At 39.9% G+C, this 18,147-nt stretch overlaps 2 protein-coding genes across 7 annotated transcripts in view; both read right to left on the bottom strand.

Moving 5' to 3' along the window:
- The window catches only part of LOC121921081 (MRN complex interacting protein), a 12,366-nt gene extending 9,782 nt beyond the window's left edge, over positions 1-2,584 (bottom strand). The window contains exon 1 of one of the 2 annotated variants that reach the window (XM_042448594.1): positions 2,498-2,584. Coding sequence is in view for 1 of the 2 variants with exons in the window: in XM_042448593.1 (XP_042304527.1) it covers positions 470-529 (60 nt within the window). In the remaining variant the exon portion in view is untranslated. Of the gene's footprint in view, positions 1-469; positions 685-2,497 lie in introns of those variants that run through there. The other variant, XM_042448593.1, reaches the window with a different exon arrangement.
- Positions 2,585-3,901: 1,317 nt separating this feature from the next.
- TBC1D9B (TBC1 domain family member 9B) overlaps positions 3,902-18,147 on the bottom strand; it is a 55,596-nt gene continuing 41,350 nt past the window's right edge. For 2 of the 5 annotated variants that reach the window (XM_042449922.1, XM_042449926.1), the window contains 5 exons: positions 13,931-14,002; positions 13,508-13,558; positions 10,978-11,031; positions 9,262-9,368; positions 3,902-6,330 (listed from right to left, as the gene is read on the bottom strand). In XM_042449922.1, coding sequence (XP_042305856.1) covers positions 5,638-6,330; positions 9,262-9,368; positions 10,978-11,031; positions 13,508-13,558; positions 13,931-14,002 — 977 coding nt within the window. In that variant the 3' untranslated portion in view covers positions 3,902-5,637. The remainder of the gene's footprint in view (positions 6,331-9,261; positions 9,369-10,977; positions 11,032-13,507; positions 13,559-13,930; positions 14,003-18,147) is intronic. The other 3 variants (XM_042449923.1, XM_042449925.1, XM_042449924.1) reach the window with 3 other exon arrangements.

Below are 18,147 nucleotides of genomic sequence, written 5' to 3'. Positions count from 1 at the left end.
ATTGCTTCGGGTCCTGTTCTCTGGAGCAGCAGAAAACAAGTTAGCTCCCTCCTCAATATGACATCCCTTGCAAGTATTTAAACAGGGCTATCATATCACCTCTTAACCTTCTCTTATCCAGGCTAAACATCCCCAGCTCCCTAAGTCGTTCCTCATAGGGCATGGTTTCCAGACCCTTCACCATTTTAGTCGCCCTCCTTTGAACATGCTCCACTTTCTCTGCATCCTTTTTAAATTGTGGTGCCCAGAACTGGACACAATATTCCAGGTGGGGCCTGACCTGAGCAGAATAGAGTGGCACTATGACTGCCCTTGATCTAGACGCTATACAGTACTTGTATTGATGCAGCCTGAAATCGCATTGGCCTTTTCAGCTGCACCCTCCCACTGTGGGCTGATGTTCAGCAGTGGTCCACTTGGACTCCCAGAGAGATCCCTTTCAGATGGAGGGTGTTCTCCTCCTCCTCACCTGCTGGACTTGGAAGAGGCGGCAGAAGGCGCACCTCAGGACCTGGAACTGCTGAGTCATGGAGGCGGGGGGGGGATTTGGGGGCGAAGAAGCCAAAGGCCGAGAGCGCGACCCTGGCCTTCCCTTATGGAAAACTGCCTCAGCAGGGAAGAGAGCATCGCTCGGGCGGGAAAGACAGAGCGACCCGCCCGGAAGCTCTCTCTCCTCGCCCCGCCTGTGTTTGTTGCGTCACCAGCCATCTTCCCTTTCCATTGGCTAAGGCGCACAGGGCGGCCATTAGGAAAACCCAGCGCCCCCTTCAGGGCTAACTAGGCTCCGCCGCTTTAACTGACATGGAATGTCACATCAACATCATGCTGAAGGCAAGGGCAGACCACCTTTGAATAGTCTCTGGCTAAAGAAACCCTCGGAAACGGGGCTTTCAAGGCATTTCTGACTTAGGGCAATCCTGAGGCAATCCTATAACCTATTATTATTGACACCATCATTCTTGGCAAGATTTGTCCAGAGGAGAGTTTGCCTTCGCCATCCTCTGAGGCTGAGAGAGTGTGACTTGCCCAAGGCCGCTCAGTGGGTTTCCATGGCCAGTGGGGATTTGAACCCTGGTCTCCAGGGCCCTAGTCCAACACTCAAACCGCTGCACTCCACCTGAAGAAGCCGGTTTATATCTGCAAAAGGTGCTGCTGCATCTCTTTTCTGCCTTCTCAAAGAGGTAGCCCTGCAGCACCTTTTGAGACTAAATGTTGTATTTTAGCATGAGCTTTCAGGCTATAAACCCACTTCTCCAGATGCAGTACTTGAAGGTACACACAGAATACCCTAGCAGAACACAAGGCCCCAGGGCCTTAGATTACTATTACTATTATTATTATTATTATTATTATTATTATGGTCAGCCAAAAGGCTATCTTTAAAAGAAGGGTGTATTTGAAACCTTCACCTTTGAACTGAGTGGTGACTTAATTATTAATTTGGCCACCTCTTGGATGTCTTAAATTACGCTGTATGACCATGTTTCATGGGCAGAGGCTCATGTGGCACATTGGCCAGTGAAATGTTTTTTCCTCAACATTGTTACAAGGAAGCATAGAGAAAGGCTTCATAAGAGGTAGAGAATTTATATGCTAAGTCTAACAGAAAAATGGTTCGCTTTATGGAACTGTACCTAAAGATGAGTAACCCTGAGCAGCTTCAATATCATGAACCTTTTTTGTACAGAGAAGCATGCAGAAAACCAGTGAAAACGGTGTCTTTGGGCATTTTAACAGAGACAAAGGATATCTGTAAATTTGGAGTGAATTTTTTTAAAGTTAGTGTGGTACTGAAGCTATTTTTAAATGATTACAAGCATCAGCCACTGTAGTTTGTTCATTTTGGTTATGAATGAGAAATGGATGAGTTATGAAACTGGCCTAGCCATCACTTGTGGCTACAGCTAGACTGCTAGCATCAGATTTCATAAATTCAGGTGCCCTGTACCAGGAAGCTGTCATGTTTAGTCTTCTGGTTTTCTTATCAGGAATGCAACTGCTGCTATGTTCCTGAAAAAAGGCTGAATGCTACATGATTATTTGAGTACCACGCATGCCCTAAAACGTATTTTATGCAGTAGTCTGCAAAAAACAGAAACCTTGCTAAACTGAAGTGTCTTGGCACAGACTATAATTGTTTATGCATGTGCAGAGAGGAAAAACAGAAAAAAAAAAACCTCACCATAAATAAATAGCTGATATCCATTGCTATGAAAGATTTAAATGTCTTCTCACAAGATTACATCTCAAATGAGCACATTTTCCAAGTGTGTGGAGAAAAAACAATGAACATATTAGTTTGAGGGAAAACTGACATTTGCAAATGCTATTGGAAATGGGGAACGTGGCTGTCCAAGTGCACAGGAATGATGTGTATGAGACACAAGAGAAAGAATGAGATTATTGCATATTCTCCAAAGTACCAATCTCAAAGAGTACTCAAAATACAGAAAAGAGAAGCGCTAAGCAACACCTTCTATAAGCACCAATCACATACCTTCTTTCAAGTATCCAGCCAGACTGCTATGCATGTGCATCCTTCTGGAATGCCTGGGAGAGTTGGGTATCGGGGGCACTGCGCTCCAGTGGTTCCGATCCTGTCTCTCGGGCAGATTCCGGATGGTGCAGTTGGGGGACACTTGCTCCTCTAAGAGGGAACTCACATCTGGGGTCCCTCAGGGAGCTATTTTGTCCCCCACTTTGTTCAACATTTATATGAAACCACTGGGAGAGATCATCCGGAGACACGGGGCGCGCTGTTATCAGTATGCCGATGACACCCAAATATGTTTCTCTGTGTCTCCGACTGATGCAGTGACCAAGGATGGCGTCTCTCCTCTGAATGCCTGCCTGGAGTCGGTAATGGGCTGGATGAGGGAAAACAAACTCAGTTTGAATCCAGAGAAAACGGAAGTACTGGTGATAGGTTCCCCAGGCCCAGGGAAGGAAGTTTATCCATCTGTCCTGAATGAGGTCACACTTCCCCTGAAGAACGAAGTTCACAGTCTAGGAGTACTTCTGGACTCGTCTCTGCAGTTGACATCTCAAGTGGATACGACAGTCAGAAGTGCTTGCTATCAACTTCGGTTGATATGCCAACTGCGACCCTACCTGGGCCAAAGAGACCTTGAAACTGTGGTACATGCTCTGGTAACCTCTCGCTTAGATTTCGGTAATGTGCTCTACATGGGGCAACCCTTGTACCAAACTCAGAAGCTTCAGTTAGTACAGAATATGGCAGCCAGATTGGTCACCGGTGCTTCCAAGTTTGACCATATAACACCTATTCTGAAAGATCTGCACTGACTGCCTATTCGCTTCCGAGCACAATACAAGGTGTTGGTTATTACCTATAAAGCCCTACATGGCTTGGGTCCGAGTTACTTGAGGGACTGCATCTCCCCATATAATCCGCCCTGCACATTTAGAACAACCAGGAAGAACCTTCTGGAAATCCCACCTTCTAAATATGTTATTACATCCCAGATGGCCTTCTCAGTAGCGGCCCCACAAATCTGGAATAGTCTCCCCGAGGAGCTCCGTCTGATCACCCTCCTGGAAACCTTTAAAAAGAGGCTTAAAACCTTCCTCTTCTGTAAAGCCTTCCCCCCTGGAAAATGAAGTTATGTACTTGATCCCATCGACTCTCTGCCTCACCCTATTCAATGATTGTTTTTATATCTCTATATTGTACATTGTGTTATTGGTTTTTATCTATTTTATGATATGTTTGTAATTGGTTTTAATTCTATGTAAACCGCTTTGATCTTTTGGAAAAGTGGTATATAAATAAAAATTATTATTATTATTATTATTATTATTAAAAATGAGAAACTATCAAAGAGGACTGCAGGCATTTAAAAAAAGCTGTTTTGAAAATAAAATAAAGCAAAAGCAAATCTATGGTTATGTGTGATTCTGTTCATTTATTGAATACATATGTGATTGATCAGACAAACAATGTAAAATCACATGAATATTTATCTTAAAAAATTACAATAAATTACTGAAGGATTAGTAAAAATTAATGTTTCTACTCTTCACTTCCCAGGTGCATGGCTAAGGAGGCAGACACTTAAAACACACAGAATATACCACAAAATTAGAATAACACTGTGTATTGCATCAAGTGACATATCCCCTTGTATAAATCTACATAGACTTCAGACTTCTCTTTCTGAATTGCCAGTACAATTCACAGTCATTGCTGCTCCAGCAATAGCCATACACTAACATTTACACAATTTCAATTAAGCTCATGTGACTGGAAAACATACCTGTGTAATGAACATGTGTACAAATATAAACAAATGTAATAGTGCTTCTTGAGAATTAATGCCTTCCCATAGGGAGGTTACCTATCTCAAAATGGAACTTTAATTTTCCTCTGGTCCACAAGTGATTTGCAAATGGCTGATCCCATAACTGTACACTCAAAGCAAAATGTGGTTTAAACATCACATCATGTTAAAATAGGTTACAGAAACTGTTTTGAATTCTAGTACAACAACAGCCCTATGGTGTGCAACAGTTGGGCCATAATATATTCAGCATGTTAGTTGATTCAGGTAAACAGGACAAACAACTAAGTACCCTCCCACACAATTGTGTCTACACCTATTTTAGAAGTATAGCTTATGTTTAGCACATTAAAACAAATTTGTAGGTTCACTTCTGATTATAGTGAGAAATTGATCAATTAAGCGCTGTAAGTTAGGTAATGATAACTAACTTACAGGAATATCGGTTCAGGTTTTGCTCATCACAATTAAAATCTTGAAATCCAAATTCAAGGTGGGAAGGAAGCAATTTAATATTTCAAAGCAGCATGACTTATTGATATGTCATGATTTTTTGGACTGTGACATCCACCCCAATCTCCAGACTGCTGCAATTCTTAACCCTCCTTTCTTTCTGGGAAATTAGAAATAAATACATGGCACTAAAGAATTAAAAACTGGTCTAAAAGATACTAATATGTGTCATTCTTCAGAGATTTTGAAAACCACATGCTACTTAAATAGTAAATCACTTGCAACAAACACCAGCGGTCCCAAGACACTGGTGTATTCTAGGTGCAGGATGCCAAGAGTAAGAGAATATAATATCTTTACATTTGACAAGTTACTGCATAGCATCTATGTTCCTAACAAGACTCTCTTAGGCAAGGTGGGGACTGCAACCGCATTTGGATACACTGCATTTGATGCATTAGCTCACGAGGTAGCCAAAGACATAGAGGAAGGAATTCAAGCCAGGCTGCATTACTTGTGAATAATTACAAAGGAAGTAAAGCAAACAAAAAGTAGCATAGTTTGACTGAAATCAAGCTTCATTAAAGAAAGGTAGAGGCACACATGCATAATTTACTGTAGTAATTCTAGGCCACAGAGGCTATTAGGTTTTAGGCTTCCATGCTTTTGAGAATGTAATGTAAACTCAACAAGCAAGGTGTCCTCCAGGGAGATATCTATATCAAAGAATCACTGGGATAAGCCTCTTACTCAGCTGAAGCTACTTTAATTGATGGGTAGTTATAGGTGCTGGTAAAAACCAAAAACAAAATAAGAGTCCAGCCATGAACTAGGTTTCTTGATCAACCACCTCTGTTTCAAGCCTTGTTTTATTTTCTTGAAGTCAGCCTGACACTGAGGAAAGTTCATAATCACTGGATGAACTGAACTGTCTTTCCACCTTCTTTTGTTCTTTGATCTTCTGTGTAATGTCAACTTTCTTCTCAAAATAGTTTACCAGGACTGTCTCTGTGAGTATGGAAGCTAAGATCTGTTCAAATGAGATAGACCAGTCTGTGTCAATGGTGCTGCCATATCGTGCAGCCGAACTACCAGCCTCACAGCCAACCAGCACTGTATCATCTGCAATATCTTCACACTGGAGGGAACCTGTGCTGACCATGGAGTATGAAGACATGGACATATCGTCTTTTGTTTCATCATCTGAAAAGAGTTGTACAGGAGATCCTGAACCCTCACCACCTCCATCTACAAAAATCTGATTCTCCAGTTGGTGTTTCTCAACCTGAATATCTCCAGATGCTTTATCTTCTGGGGCATCTTGGGCATACCGCTCCACAGTTGAGTTTTGACTCTGATCAGATGTTGGAGACTCTTCTTCACTTACAGGGTCCTGATTGCTGTTTGCTTTGATGTCATCAGTCTTTTTAGCTGGCTGGTGGGAGAACTTTTTCCCTACTTCCCCAATGCGCAGGAGGAGGCTAGCAACCGTGGCAATGGCATGGTATAGCTCTTGCTCCACAGGGTCTTCACTGAACATGTTGTAAAGAGTCTTGCACAACTCTATAAATTGCTCCTTAAAAGAGAGATACACATTATGACAATTGCTTGGGCACAAAATCTTTAAACTGGCAAAGTAAGCTGATAAGATAACCAGTGAGGAATTCTAATAGGCATGATTTTTATCATCTCAAAGTTATACCCGAGACAGATCATACAGCAAGTGTACACAATACAGTATATACAATATAGGACACTGCCATTTGCCACGTGTACCATCATTGCACATTCAAAACTATCAACCATAAGATGGGAACTTAACTGTATTTTAAGGTTCATTCAACTAATTTGGTCAAACTCCAAGAGCTGGAAAATTACTGTCCCTGAATGTGCATGTGTGACGCAGCAGGAAAATCCACTCTTGACCTCAGCCTTCCTTTCTTTTTTGTTATTCTGTTACCTCAGTGATGCGAATGTTATTTGAGAGGTTTGCCTCATTCTTTTAAGATCAACATGGATTAACAGCCTTGGTCACAAGACTGGTCATGAGTTATTATTCTGTGAGCCTTTCAGAATGGAGTCAATTTAGACCTATTTTCTGCAAATAAAGAAGTTCCTTTATGAAAATTTTGGAGACCTTGTGATTATTGGGACTCCCATGAAGGAGTTTTCAATGTGGTTTTCATCAGAAACATAGAACTTCTTCAAATGTAATGCTAAATATGGGTACAACCAACTCCCACTTCCCTGGGGCAGCCTCAGGAAGATCATGTCCTTGCTTCTATTTTTACCTAAGCATGATTTATCATTACAGTCAAACCTATACTAACGTGCGGTCACCAAAAGGTCTCTCTTTTTTACTTCCTGCCTATTGGAGTGAATAGGAGGAGGATAACCCAAACGACAGGATGTGGGGGTCTTATCTACTAGGAAATGTCAAAAACTCACATTGAGGGGTTAAATGAGAATAAAATAAAGGCATGCCTCATTTAACAATGCCTCTGCCAAAGAAGCTCCATTTTACAAAGTCTTTTTATATCTCTTAGCACTCCTTTCCCTTTTCAGCCTCTATCCAGCTGAAGATTTTTCAGCAGTATCAGCACTGGGAGAATGATGACGTAGGGCTGGAGAATTAGACTTTTGATATCAGGTTGCAGCTGCATGTTTGCAGTAAACAATGCAATAAAGTTTGAGCTGAATGAATGGAATTCTACTCTAATTGATCTTATTGTAGCTGTGTGAAGCAGTTGCCTTCAGAATCTCCTACTTAGCATGTATGAATATGCAACACAGATAGAAAAGGGGAGAGCAGATAAGCCTGCCTCACCAGCTAACCCCAGCATGTTAAAAAAAATCTGGCTACCAAGATGGAAAACATAAGAAAAGTGGAGGCTGGTAAATGAAACAAGTCACAATCAGAGGTGTTCTGGAAGAAGCGGTGTTTAGAATCATAGAGTTGGAAGAGACTTCAGTGACCATCTAGTCTAACCCCATTCTGGCATGCAGGGACGCACAGTCAAAGCACTCCCAACAGAGCCTCTATTTCAACAGAGCCATTCTGCATCTGTTTAAAAACCTCCAAAGAAGGAGACTCCACCACACTCTAAAACAGCATATTCCACTGTAGAACAGTTTAGGAAGCTGTTCTCAGCTCAAGAAGATGATAGGAAGCTGTCAGGAAGTTCTTTCTAATTTTTAGGTGGAATCTCTTTTCCTGTAGTTTGAATCCGTTACTCTGTGTTCTAGTCTCTGAAGTGGCAGAAAACAAGCCTGTTCCATCTTCAATATGACATCCCTTCAAACAGTTAAACACGGCTATCATGTCACACCTTAACCTTCTCTTTCTTAGGCTAAACATGCCCAGCTCCTAGGTTGTTCCTCATAGATTCAAAAGGTATTTCTTTACTTATGCAAGGCTTGGTTGACTTTGTATTTATTTATTTTATCTGTGCATGTTATGGAGTATTACTAAAACGTTTGCTGAAACATGCTGAGCTACTTTTTGTGATGTAAGGGCTTATCCTATTTCTTTCCATGTTGTGTCTCCCTCTGGTTCCAAATTATCTATTAAGGCACTAATGCCCAGGAATAAATCTACTTTGTTAGCAGATGTATACCTTTATAGAAAATGTTATATATGATCAGGGCACAATTATGTTTATCATGTCTGAACCATAAATTTTGTTGTCCCCAATAGCAGTGCAACCACGTGTACGCCACGTGGGGCTGTCTCTAATGGCAGTGTGGTCACATGCACGCACTACCATTGAGGACATCGACACTTCAGTATCTGCAGGGGTTCCAGAACAGATCCCCTGCAGATACCGAGGTCCTACTGTATTGTGTTTGGAACAAGGCTCTTAGGTCTGGATTCCATGGAATCAGGTCATGGAACTGAATCAAGCAATGCACCATTTTCATTGCTCACATAACAAGGCATCATTCTGCTAGTGGAAATTGTTTCTTCCAAACAAAGATCACTGTGTGTACAACACAAGCAGTGGTGATATCACATTAGTATGGCAGCAGGGACGTAGCTAGGATTTTAGGAAGGGGGGGGGGGTCCAGACTAAGTGCCACCATTATAATGGGGCTTGAGTGCGGCGGCGCAGCAGCAAACACCATTCATTTTTCTAATGGAAGGGGGGGGGGCTGGACCCCCAGATCCCCCCCCCTGGCTACATCCCTGATGGCAGCAAGGCTTTCTCTACTGTTGGCTTTGAATAAGAACACAGACTTTGCTAGTAGTATCAAGTTATTTAAACATTCCTAAATTGTCCACATTACAGAAGATAAGCCATTCTATTTCTCTCCATGTAGTGGCCTTCTCACAACCAGCCACAGCACAACTGTAAGGAGTTAGAGCTTAACTAGAACAAAGTAATATTTTTGCAACACTTTTTCAGACAAACCTTTATGTGTCACTTTAGCATTTTAAAACTATGAAAACATTAAGTATTTCTGTAATTGGTTTTAAAACATAGCTGTTTTTTAAACAAATTCCTACCTGACTCATTTTTGGAAGATCTTTGATAGTTTCTTTTTTGGATTCCTTTTCCTTAGCCCACATTCTCAGGTGATACTTGTAATCTTGGGGACTGGTACCTTTTTCTTCTGTGTAGAAAAATCAAACCAACAAAACAAAGAGAATAACATGAATCTGTATATTCTAGAAATCTGATGGCCTTGAAACAAATTATTTATTTCCATGCATGTACTTTTTGGAAACTCTCTGGGCACTGGAAGAGAGTGGGTATATGTATACTGTGTGACCCTGTGTGACCTCTTCCATTCCAGTATTCTCTGAAGATGCCAGCCACAGATACTGGCAAAATGTCAGGAAGAAACTCTTCTAGAACATGGCCACACAGCTCGAAAAACCCACAAAAACCTATGGATGCCAGCCATTAAAGCCTTTGACTTCTCTGGGCACAGTTTAAAGAGGGAAAAAGTTTAGCACGCTATTTTGCACTACCTGCAGCAACAAAACAAAATCTGATGTGATTTGCAAGAAACAGCTTTGAAGTCTGATGGGGGCAGTTATAGGGAGCACCTAACTTCCTTGTTAAAATAACTTTACTGGCTACTGGGTCATTTCAGAGAACAATTCAAAGTACTGGTCATTACCTATAAAGCTTGGGTCCACACTATCTGAAAGACATTAGGGGCACACTGCTTTTTTTAGTGGGACTACATGAATATTCTAATACATTCCGGGTTTGTTATTCACATTATGGAACTGCATCTCTGCAAGTGTGAGTGGATGCTCACACATGTCAGCACTCAAAAAAGATGGGAATCAATGATGAAAATGTATTTGAACCACATTCAACATATGTAGAATTTTATCCCCGTTTACCCTGGGTCTATCTGCATTGGTTTTTCACACAGCTGAGAATGCAAATCTTTTAGGAAAACTCAAGGAAAAAAACCTGATGTTGATTATCCCAGGTTATGTGGTTGTTGTTTTTTTACAGTCACCCCCCAAAAAAAAACCCTAATTGGATGCATTTGAAATGCATGTGAACAGAAAAGATTCATCCCAGATTCTACCTGTATTATTTTCATTGTCTGAATAACCCCTGTATCTCCCTATATGTACATGCCAGAGCTCTAAGCTCTTCAGACGAAGGCTTTCTCTCATCCCCATCATCATCACAGACTCACAAAAGGTAGCCTTCTCAATGGCTGCTCCCACCCTCTGGAACTGTATTCCACAGGAGGTCAAGCTGGCCCCTTCCGTGCTTTCCTTTTGCTGGCAAGCAGAGAAGTTTCAATTTAAGCAGGCTTTGAATGTATAAGTAGGGTTTTTTAAATGGGAATTAAAAAAATCTTTTTAACTTTTGGTTGTTTTATAATGATTTTAATATGTTCTATGATATGATTTTAATTGTTTTTAAGTTTTATTGTAAACATTTTTACTTTACTGTTTCTGGAAGCCACCTTGATTCCTATTCTAGGACAAATGCAACATATAAACGAAGTAAGTAAAATAAGAAATAAATAAAAAGTATGTTGGAAGCTGCAAGTTATCTCTTCCATCAGGTCAAACATAAAACTGACTGACAGAACTACTAATCCTTGGAACTCTAATCAAGGAATTTTACTCTTTTCAAAAGGGAAGCTTTGGCTTTAGGAACTGAACTAGAGTGCAATTCTGGAAGGAGGGATGTTTCATTAGGCATCAAAGTACAAGAAAACAGCACTAAGAAAGCTTCATCACCTTGGTGTTTGGAATTCCCTTCTCTTGGTGCTTTGTCTTCCTGCATGGATGCTTCTACAAAACAGATGTTAAAACAGGAAATATTTTAAACACAATGCATAGAACACAGAGCTACAAATTGTTTATCCTTTGTTATTGATGTAACCAATCAAAAGTTGTATATATAATTTGCTCAGTGACTTTAAAAAATGCAACACATCATGTTTTGTTTAGATATGCAATCTCTGAGATCAAGCTTTGGGAAAACCAGCTGGGCATGTTTATCATGGAAGAAAGTGGTAGAGTGCTAATGGGCTAGGAACTGGTGATATCACTTTCTTCTCACTCAGAAGCAGGTTGTTAGTACCTAACAAACTGATTGCTTTTATAAAAAAAGGAAACTGAATATACATTTAATGGGATAAATTGCAATTTTAAAGATAACATTTAAAATAAGACAGCATTATAACATGAAGAAGAATGAGATGGACTAATCAAATTCTTGTTCCAATAATCAGTGCACCTGCCCAATGCAATTAAAAGAAAATGAGTTAAACTGCTGTAGGGTGAAATATCAATAAGTTCTAATTTGCAATGTATTTTCATATACCCAGAACACTTTTCATCCTATGATGAGGAGGGAGGGGAAAAAGAAATTTGGTAGCAAATGCCTGTTTGAACAAAACTAAAATCTTGTTTCCTGAACATTACTTTAATTGCTCTATAATCATAGACAAATGAAATAATTGTAACCATTTATCTGTTAATTACAGCAAGCAGAAACAGGGATTTTTAGTTTATAAAATTTCTTACAGACCAGACAGATTAAGAGGCATGTTAATTTATACATATAAAGAAAACAAACTAGAAGGAATTAGTATCTTTAAAATAATAGAACTAAAGGTCATTCAATATAACTGACTGCCAACAAGCTAAGGTCAGAATGAACCTTTTCAGAATTCACTGCTGCCAGAAGCTGATGCCCAGCAGTTCTAAAATTGATTTTTAAAAGGATTAGGCAGATCTTTTCACTGAAAATGATACCTGAAATCCCAATGTCATATTTATAGGCCTGTTGCTATTTGCCTGCAAATCATTTCTGACTTATGGTGACTTTAACCCATCCCAGAGCTTTTCTTGGCAACATTTGTTCAGAGGGGTTTTACCACTGCCTTTCTTGTGACTTGTCCAAGATCACCTAGCAAGTTTTCATGACTGAGTGGAGATTTGAATCCTGGTCTCCCACGGTCCTAGTCCAACACTCAAACCACTACACTGGCTCTTATTCATGGACTTACACCACTGATTAACAGATGCTGAGAACAAAATAACTGGGTATAGGAACCCTTCTTCAATCTGGTGCCTGCCATATATGTTGGAATACAACTCCCACCATCTTCAACTGGCAGGGCCAATTAACACATTGGCTGAAATGAGGAAAGTTGTAGTCAAGATTGGGGAATCAGGCTCTCTATACAAGCCTTCTAGTGAATCACAATGGCCATTTACAGAAACGAAAGGTTATAGCAGGCCTTTGATCCAGTGAGAGAATTATTCAATTCACATCAAACAGCAGGAATACAAGGGGGGAAATTAACAAGATATTCTTCAAGAAATCACAGGACTGTTAAGTTTTCAATATGAAATGATAAAAATAAAACACCTCAAACTAAATTAAAACAGGACATAGTGTTTAATATGGGCAGCACAAAAAGAAGGGAGAAAGCCATAAGTGCCAACTCAGGACAAAGGAGATTACCACACTACACTGAATATTTTCTGTTATGTCAGTAAACTTAGCCCTGTGTTACATTCCTTTACCTCCATTCTTTGAAAGTTCAGGCACTGATTCTGCCCCCTGAAGACCATGGTATTTTTTGGAAACACTCTTACAGTGATGTTATCCCTCTTTTACTGCTCTGGCTGCCTCCTGCTGCATTCTGGGATTTGCACTTTAAGGAAAGGCATTTAGAATTATCAGCCAAGAGCTCTTAGGCCTCAATAAACTACAAATACCAGAATGTCAAATGAGGCAACCAGAGCAGTAAAATTGAAATAGCAGCACTATAAGAGTGTTTCTGAAACATACCATGGTCTTCAGGGAGCAGAATCAGTGCCTTAACTTGCTGTACTACTATTTCACAAGTACCAAAAAGAAAAAGAAAAAAAAAACAAGATTAGGCTTGGTTGATTTTTGTAAACTGGCTTGCTAAATTTTCTAGCTTGCTTTAGTGCTAGATGAACAATCCTATTTATGGAATGAATCCTATAGTTACTGATTTCATTATTAAAACTTGTGTCCCTTTCTGGTCAAAGTATAGGCAGTGAATTTGAAATAAGTCTATCTTGAATCAGGAGAATAAATAACTGATTTTTAATGACCCTATATAAAACTGATAATAAATGAAAGAGAAACATATGTCTGGCTGCTATGTCACACTAGTAACAGTAATAAGCAGTATTAAGTTTTCATTTCACTTCATTTCAAAAGTAGGCAGCTACTTTTAGCACACTAAAAGTGGTCCACCATTGTGCAGGCATTCAAACTAACCTTGAGTATCACAATGCAGGAAGAGATCCAGTTCTGAGACAAAGGGAGATACTAGAGAAGCACAGAGAAAAGAGAAAGAAAGAAAGAGAGGCTTTGAGAGCAGGGGAGAAATTTAAGACTGAATGAGAGAGGGAGTCAATATACAGAGCAACAGAAATGAAGCAGGAGAGAAATACACAAGAGCTGAGTAGGAGCCCTAGGAAAGAAAATCAAGCTAACAAGGACAAGCACCTTTAATCTGTCTCAGTACCAGTCTATCAGTGCTTCTTACAAAAAGCAGACCTCTTTCTACAGTTCACTACAGAGGTGAGACACGGCTGGGACAATCTTCTGCTGAGAAAGGATAACTAAGAAAATGGTACAGAGTGGCTTGAAATATCTGAAGTGTCCATTCCCAGTGAAACGGAGACCAATCACTGTTACCTTCTGTGGTATTATCCTCTGTGAAGTAATTTGTAGCCTCTAGAGCAGACTCTGCTTCCTCTGGGTTCAGAGCTATACAAAGAGACAAAAATAGGAGGTCATCACTCTGTCTCAGACTTCTCCAAGCTGGTGTCCTCCAAAAGCTGGTGATCGCAACTCTTCTAATTTAATGCAACTGGCTATGCTGGTGTGGCTGATGGCAGCTATAGTCAAAAACATCTGGGAAGCTGCTATGGATCAGGGCTACCACACCAAAACAGATTCAGGGATGGTCTCAATGGTCAAAATGGAAAGTACTCATTAAAAGAAGATTTTAAATTAAAATTAATAGAAGATGTGCAACACAGAAAGTCATCTTTTTAAACTGCTTTTTATATTTTTCACTATATATGCTTTAAATTGTATTAATATTGTATAGTTTAATTGTAATGTTCATTTTTTTGCATCTTTTTAATTAATGGGACTGCCAAAAATAAAAACAGACATTTTTAATGATAGTTTTTTGTGGGTTTTTTGGGCTGTGTGGCCATGTTCTAGAAGATTTTCTTCCTGACGTTTCACCAGCATCTGTGGCTGGCATTCTCTGAAGATGCCAGCCACAGATGCTGGCAAAATGTCAGGAAAAAAATCTTCTAGAACATGGCCAAACAGCCCGAAAAACCCACAAAAAACTATGGATGCTGGCCATGAAAGCCTTCAAGGTCACAGATTTTTAATGATAATTATTTGTTTTAATATTTACTTGCCTTAATCTCTGACTCAAATCTAACATTAAAATTAGATTTAAACTCTTTAATATATTTACTCACCATGAACATTAAACTTGCATTTTAACCCGATGGACTCCCAGTTATACCATGTAAATAATTATAAAACTTGATTTTTTAAAAATTTACTTCTTATATAAATTGTAATGCAAAAAGGAGCTCACCCAACACATTTCTGTGAGCAACACATTACATGTCAAGGAGCCAGTTGTACTTCTTGAACCATGGTTTGGCCATGCCTGCTCTAGAAAGTACTGGGAGCTACTTGAATATACTGGATATGAGGGGAGGACCTACTCTCCCCTTCTGCATCAAAAGGCATCCAGCTCTTTAGTAATGAATTGGGAGATGTCCCCTGCCTAATGACTTATGACAGAGGTGGGCAAATGCTGGCGGTTAGGAGGGTGCATTGCCCACTCAGAGGCCTTTCGGGGACCAGCACCTAAAACAAAAAAGTAAACTTTATGTCACCAACATGACTCTCCCTGTGGAGTTTTCAACAAGAAGTGACTGGAAGGTTAATTTCCTGTTACATCTTGTCAGAAAAAGGGTTTTTCTTCTTGGGCCTAAAATGGAAAGGGGGGGGGGTATGTGAAATTGCTCCACAGGTCTGTTAGAAGTTGTTGAGGGGCATTTTTCCAGACAAAACAAATTTGAAATTTCACACCCTTTGAGGGTGGGCAGCTGTTGAAGGCCTTATCATAGAATCATAGAATAATAGAGTTGGAAGAGATCTCAAGGGCCATCCAGTCCAACCCCCTGCCATGCAGGAAATCCAAACCAAAGCATCCCCGACAGATGGCCATCCACCCTCTGTTTAAAAACCTACAAGGAAGGAGACTCCACCACATTCCGACCACTGTCGGACAGCCCTTACTGTCAGGAAGTTCCTCCTAACGTTGAGGTGGAATATCTTTTCCTGTAGCTTGCATCCATTGCTCCAGGTCCTGTTCTCTGGAGCAGCAGAAAACAAGCTTGCTCCCTCCTCAATATTACATCCCTTCAAATATTTAAATAGGGCTATCGTATCACCTCTTAACCTTCTCTTCTCCAGGCTGAACATCCCCAGCTCCCTAAGGCATTCCTCATAGAGCATGGTTTCCAGACCCTTCACCATTTTAGTCACTCTCCTTTGGACATGCTCCAGTTTCTCCACATCATTTTTAAATTGTAGTGCCCAGAACTGGACACAATATTCCAGGTGGGCCCTGACCAGAGCAGAATATAGTGGCACTATTACTGCCCTTGATCTAGACACTATTATGCCTAAAGGTCTTAAAATGGAATGGCCCAGAAGCAGCCTATGGGCTACACTTCCCCCACACCTGACCAAAGAATTGTGAAGATATCAGTTTACTATTAAGTTGGTTTGTTCCCTAGTGGTTAAGAGAGCACCCAGGACTACTACCCACACACAGAGTTGTAAAAGATCTCAAGGGTTATCAAATCTAATCTGCTACTAGTGCAGGAATCAACCTTATGCATGCCTACTTGGAGGTGGATAACAATGTCAGGAGCAGCATCATGCACCTTGCCTGGTTTGAAGGGTAAATATAGAATGGAATAATCACGTTGTTGGATGTTAAATGCTCACAACAAAGACACCATGGTAGGGAAGCTTCTATTTAATGTTTATTGCGTTCATACTCTGGCCTGCTGCCACACTGCAAAATTAATTCAACATGACCCCGCTTTAATAGTTATGGCTCAATGCTATGGAATCCTGGTATTTGTAGTTTGTTGTGGCACCACAGCTCTGACAGAAGCTAAATATCTGACAAAACTACAAATCCCAGAATTCCATAGCATTGAGTCATGGTAGTTAAATCAGTGTCAAACTGCATTAATTCTGCAGTGCAGATGCAGTCCTAATTTATTGGAATAACAGTTATGTGGGAGTATCAGAAATTGCAGCATGTGATTTAATTCCCTACGCCTTTTTCTTTTTTGGTCTCTATTGCTCTGATCAATGTTGCTACTAACTGGATTTTACAGAATGTGTTTAAATTAAAACACATTTATATGATCTTATATAATCTTTTTATTATTTTAATCATAAAATTAATAGTATAATTATTAATATTTTAAAATGACCTTTGAAACTTTTCAAAGGTCATTAACAAAAGGCACCTTAGAAACTTTAATAGCACAGCCTTGGAAATGACAGATGAGCTACCACCTTTGCTCTGTTCCCTCTGCAACTCCAGTTACAACTGTTCTCTAAATGGGCTTATTTAGTTAGTTATTTAATTTATACACTATCTTTCTCCTGGGATGGGATCCAAGGTAGCTGTCTTTCTAATGTTAGAGAATGGATGTCTTTTCTTGTTTCAGATAATAAAAAATAACCTATTTTAATAGTTTTGCTGTAAGAACAAACTATTGTTTATCATTCCAAAGATGAGTCTAGCAAGCGTTGGGCTCCAGATACTGCGGGATTTCAGCTCCCATCATCCTTAGCATATATGTTGATGCCCGATAACATATGAAAGGCCCCACATTTTCCATCCCTGATCAGTAACTTACATGAATGATGTCTCAGTGGCTATAGAACTTAAAAATGTTAACCTTTTCCCCTAGGTTTGTTGCTTATTGTCTTGAATCGACTTCAACTCATGATGATCCTATGAATGAGACATCTCCAAGTCACCCTTTCCTCAAGTGCCCTGCTCAGCTACTGCAGATACATGGCAGTGGTTTCTTTGAGTGAGTCTATCCATCTGGAATGTGGTCTTCTTCTTTTCTTATTGCCTGTCACTTTATCTTGTTCTAGTGAGTCTTTTCTTCTCATGATACCGCCAAAATATAACAGCCTCAATTTAGCAATCTTTGCTTCCAGGGAGAGTTTTGGGCCTGATCAGCTATAGGACCCATCCATTGACCATGTTAGCACACCACAGTATTCTCAAAACTTTTCTCCAGCACCAGATCCAAAATGAGTTGATTTCCCCCCTATCAGATTTCTTCACTGTCCAGCTTTAACAACCATACATGGAAATGGGAAATATAATGGCATGGACAATTCTAACATTAGTATTCGATGATATATCATCATTGAATTGACACTTCAGTACCTTGTCTAATTCCTTCATAGCTGCCCTTCCAAGTCCTAGTCTTCTTCTGATTTCTTGACAGCAATTTCTGTTCTGATTGATGATTGAGCCCAAGTGTGGAAAACCACGAACTATTTCTATCTCTTCTTTGAAATTATATAGACCATCTGTGGCAATAATTTTTGTTTTCTTCATATTCAGCCATAAACCTGCCTTTGTGCTTTCTGTCTTGATCTTCTTCAATAATTTTTCCATATCTGAAAATATCTTAAGATTGTTGATGTTCCTTCCTCCTTTTCATGCCTCCCTTTTCTGAATCGAATCCTGTTTTCATGTGATGTTCTCAGCATACAAATTAAATAGATAGGAACATAGAATACAGCCTTGCCTGACCCCC

This window comes from Sceloporus undulatus, chromosome 2 (assembly GCF_019175285.1).
Source record: "Sceloporus undulatus isolate JIND9_A2432 ecotype Alabama chromosome 2, SceUnd_v1.1, whole genome shotgun sequence".
Lineage (NCBI taxonomy): Eukaryota > Metazoa > Chordata > Lepidosauria > Squamata > Phrynosomatidae > Sceloporus > Sceloporus undulatus.
The sequence above is the reverse complement of the archived record's forward strand: the minus strand, read 5'-3'. Positions and strand labels throughout refer to the sequence as shown.